We start from the raw sequence: 3,221 nt of genomic DNA on the forward strand, positions 1-3,221 counted from the left end.
GGGCAGTGTATGTGTCTCCCCTTCCAACTGATGAGCTACTCCATCCAGCCCAGGATACAGGCTTGGGTTTCCCTTTGAGTTTTGTCTCTTAGATGAAGTCAGGAACTTATTTGTTGAGTCCTTTCCTCCACCACTTGAAAGAGCGATGATACTTCCCCCGTGAGGATGGGTGCTATTTGTAGAGTGCCTGGGCATAGAAATGGGAATCTGACTTGGCCAGGTAAACTCTGAGATGATGCTTGGTTGAGTTGAGAGATCACAGACACAATAGAATCAGACCCCAGTCTGTCCTCATTTAGGCTCCTACTATGTGACTTTAGGCATGTGACTTAACTTCTCTGGGATCAGTTGTCTATGGAGCAATGAGCAGCCCTGGGGCAGTGAGTCTGGGTGGGGCCATCCCATCTCCCTCTCTCTTACCTCTGAAAGGATCCAAGTTTAGATGTCAGAGTTCAGCTCCAAAGCAACTATGTAAATAGGGACAGGCAGAGGTCTTCTAGAACCATAGGCCTCCATCTTGGATACTAAGTGCCTCCTGTTTTCCTTCACAGCAGCCTGGGGCACTGGCAGCATGGAGCTGAAGAGAGGAAAGACCTTCATCAAATCCAGCCTGCAGATTTCCCATGAGAAACCCCCAGACCCAGCAGCCACTGCTCCAGTCAGGGAGGATGCAGGTCCCTGGTCAGACTCACCAGGAGGGCAACAGCGGCCCTACAGTGAGAGAGCCCCACAGGTTAGTCCCAACGCTCAAGGATATGACAGATGCCCCAACAAGGGAGCGAAACCAGAACCCGAGGTGGGGGCTACAGCCTTCTGTGGGGCCACCTTCAAACTGGTACGAAAGAGCAAGACTCATGACAGTGTGCCTGGGGCTGGCAGGGTGAGTGCCACCACAGGGCACCTGGTGGGCAGCGCGAGTTTCCCAGGACCCTCTAGCAGCCAGCGCATGATTGACTACCGCCACTTTGTGCCCCAGATGCCCTTTGTGCCAGCTGTGGCCAAGAGCATACCAAGGAAGAGGATCTCCCTGAAACGACCTAAGAAGTGCTTTCGGAACCTATTCCACATTCGCAGAAACAAGACTGAGAACTTGGCCTCACTGGCAACCAAGAGGGAGAGCCTGTCCTCGCCTGGAGGCCCATCAGAGGCTGGAGGGCAGACAGACACAGGCTTCTTTCCCTTTGGTGAAGGACTGGGGCCAGATGGCCTATGTCAAGACCTATCTGACAGCGAGCTCCTGCCCGACTCTTCCTTTGACCTCTGTAGGGCCCTGTGTGAGGATGTGGCCTCACTCAAGAGCTTTGACTCTCTCACAGGCTGTGGGGAGATCTTTGCAGATGAAAGTTCCGTGCCATCCCTGGAACTGAACGAGGGCCTGGAGAGCCCAACTCAGGTATCACAGGCCCTTGAAAACAAAGTTCTTAGGGGCCCCTTCCAGGGCAGCATGGAACAGCTGGCATCACCCGCCCAAAATGAGATGTCTGACTTTGCCAAGTTCTGGGACAGTGTGAATCGCTCTGTGAGACAGCAGCATAGCACCCTACTGGGCCCATGGCTGGGGAGTCCCCAGGGGACAGATACAGACCGACCCAGGCTGGATACAGCTGGGCTTGCTGAGCTCCCCCTGTGTCCTTGCAGGGACCCCCACAGTGGCTCCAAAGCCAGCTCCATAGACACAGGTACCCCCAAGAGTGAACAGCCAGAATCTGTGTCCACAAGTGATGAAGGCTACTATGACTCTTTCTCACCTGGCCTCGAGGAGGATAAGAAGGAGGCTTCGAGCCCAGGCACACCTGCAGCTGCCTTCCCCCGGGATAGCTACAGTGGAGATGCCCTCTATGAGCTCTTCTATGACCCCAGCGAGGGCCCTGTTGGCCCAAGCCTGGATGATGACCTGTGTGTGTCTGAGAGTCTGTCAGGGCCAGCACTAGGAGCACCACTGTCTATGTGCAGCTTCCATGTGGGGGCAGAGGAGAACTTGGCCCCAACACCAGGTCCAGACCTGCTCAGCCAGAGCTTTTTGCAAAGCTCCTGGAAGGGCAAAGAGTGTCTGCTAAAGCTCTGTGACACTGAGCTTGCCATCACCATGGGCATTATCAATTGGCTTCGCCGTAGCCCTGAGCTCCGCACCCCGCCTGCCTCAGCCCCTGGGGATACTGCAACCTCACCCAGGGGACAGACAGAGAAACTGGAAGCTGGCTCTGAGCAAAAGAGCCCAGGTCCAGTGAAGCTGGAGGGCAGGGGGCCTGGGGCTTCAGATGCAGGTAGGACCATTGTGGGCTCAGTACCCAGCAGGCAGGAGCTGTGGGCACATTCGCTTACCAAGGGCCTACTTGCTGGAGAGAGCAAGGTCCTAGCAGGGCCTGAGCGGGTAACTAGCTCTCTGTCCAGGGACACATCTCTGGAGTGTGTGCAGGTCTCTGGGGAAGGAGGGACACAAGGCTGCTATGAAGGCTTGTTCTCCCCTGTGGGGTCTGCAACCTCTGCAACAACAGACACTTGCAGCAAAAACAAAGTCCCAAACCTTTGGCCTAGCTCCCAGGAGCCCAGACCACCTGGGAATCTGGAGTATTTCCGAGGTTCTTGGAGGCCTGGTCCTGGGGAAAGCACCCTCGATGTAGAGCCCACCCTGACAGGCTGTGCGGCCCAGGTTGCAGCCCTGCAGATCCAACCAGACTGCCAGCCCCCTACTAAACAGCCCCCAAGGCAGGACATGAGCAGTGGGCTCTGCAGGCAACCTCAAACCAGGGGCCCTGAAATTCTGCTGCAGAAACAGCCTAACAGCTTCCCTAGCGTGGCAGTTTCATGTGACCTGCCCTCCCTGGGTAGTCCACTACACAGCTCACAGGACCAGAGGTGCCCAGGCCATGTTCTTGACCTCAGCCAGCTCAGGGTGGAGCACACCAGGATGGATGCCCAGTCTCGTGCCTCTGTGGAGGACCAGCCCCTGTAGCTCAACTCAAGGGCTGTGGAGCAGGGGCACACAGGGGCCAGCTGGACTTATAACCCCTCTTGGCCCTGCTACCCAGCTGAAACCCCGGGGCAAATTGCCAGGAATCCTGGACTTCACTTCCAAAAACCAGCACGAGTGAACCCCTTCTGCAAGTGTCCCAGAAAGCTTCCTGGACCATAAGGGCCTCCCCTGAAACCAGCTGGAAGTAGGGGCCCTAAGCCAGCCATGTTTGAGCCTCACGTGTAGCACGGACCCCCAGTCACCAGGA

The 3,221-nt window shown here is 56.4% G+C and overlaps 1 protein-coding gene across 1 annotated transcript; it reads left to right on the plus strand.

The window, feature by feature from the left end:
* The first annotated feature begins 571 nt into the window (after positions 1-571).
* AMER3 (APC membrane recruitment protein 3) lies at positions 572-2,953 on the plus strand. Its single transcript, XM_042954178.1, has one exon. The coding sequence runs from the start codon at positions 572-574 to the stop codon at positions 2,951-2,953; it is 2,382 nt and encodes a 793-aa protein (XP_042810112.1).
* The last annotated feature ends 268 nt before the right edge of the window (positions 2,954-3,221 follow it).

The sequence above is a fragment of the Panthera leo genome, chromosome C1 (genome assembly GCF_018350215.1).
Source record: "Panthera leo isolate Ple1 chromosome C1, P.leo_Ple1_pat1.1, whole genome shotgun sequence".
NCBI classification, from domain to species: Eukaryota; Metazoa; Chordata; class Mammalia; order Carnivora; family Felidae; genus Panthera; species Panthera leo.

Coding starts and splice junctions, on each gene's coding strand:
- AMER3 (XM_042954178.1), top strand. CDS start 572: ATGGAGCTGAAGAGAGGAAAGACCTTCATCAAATCCAGCCTGCAGATT.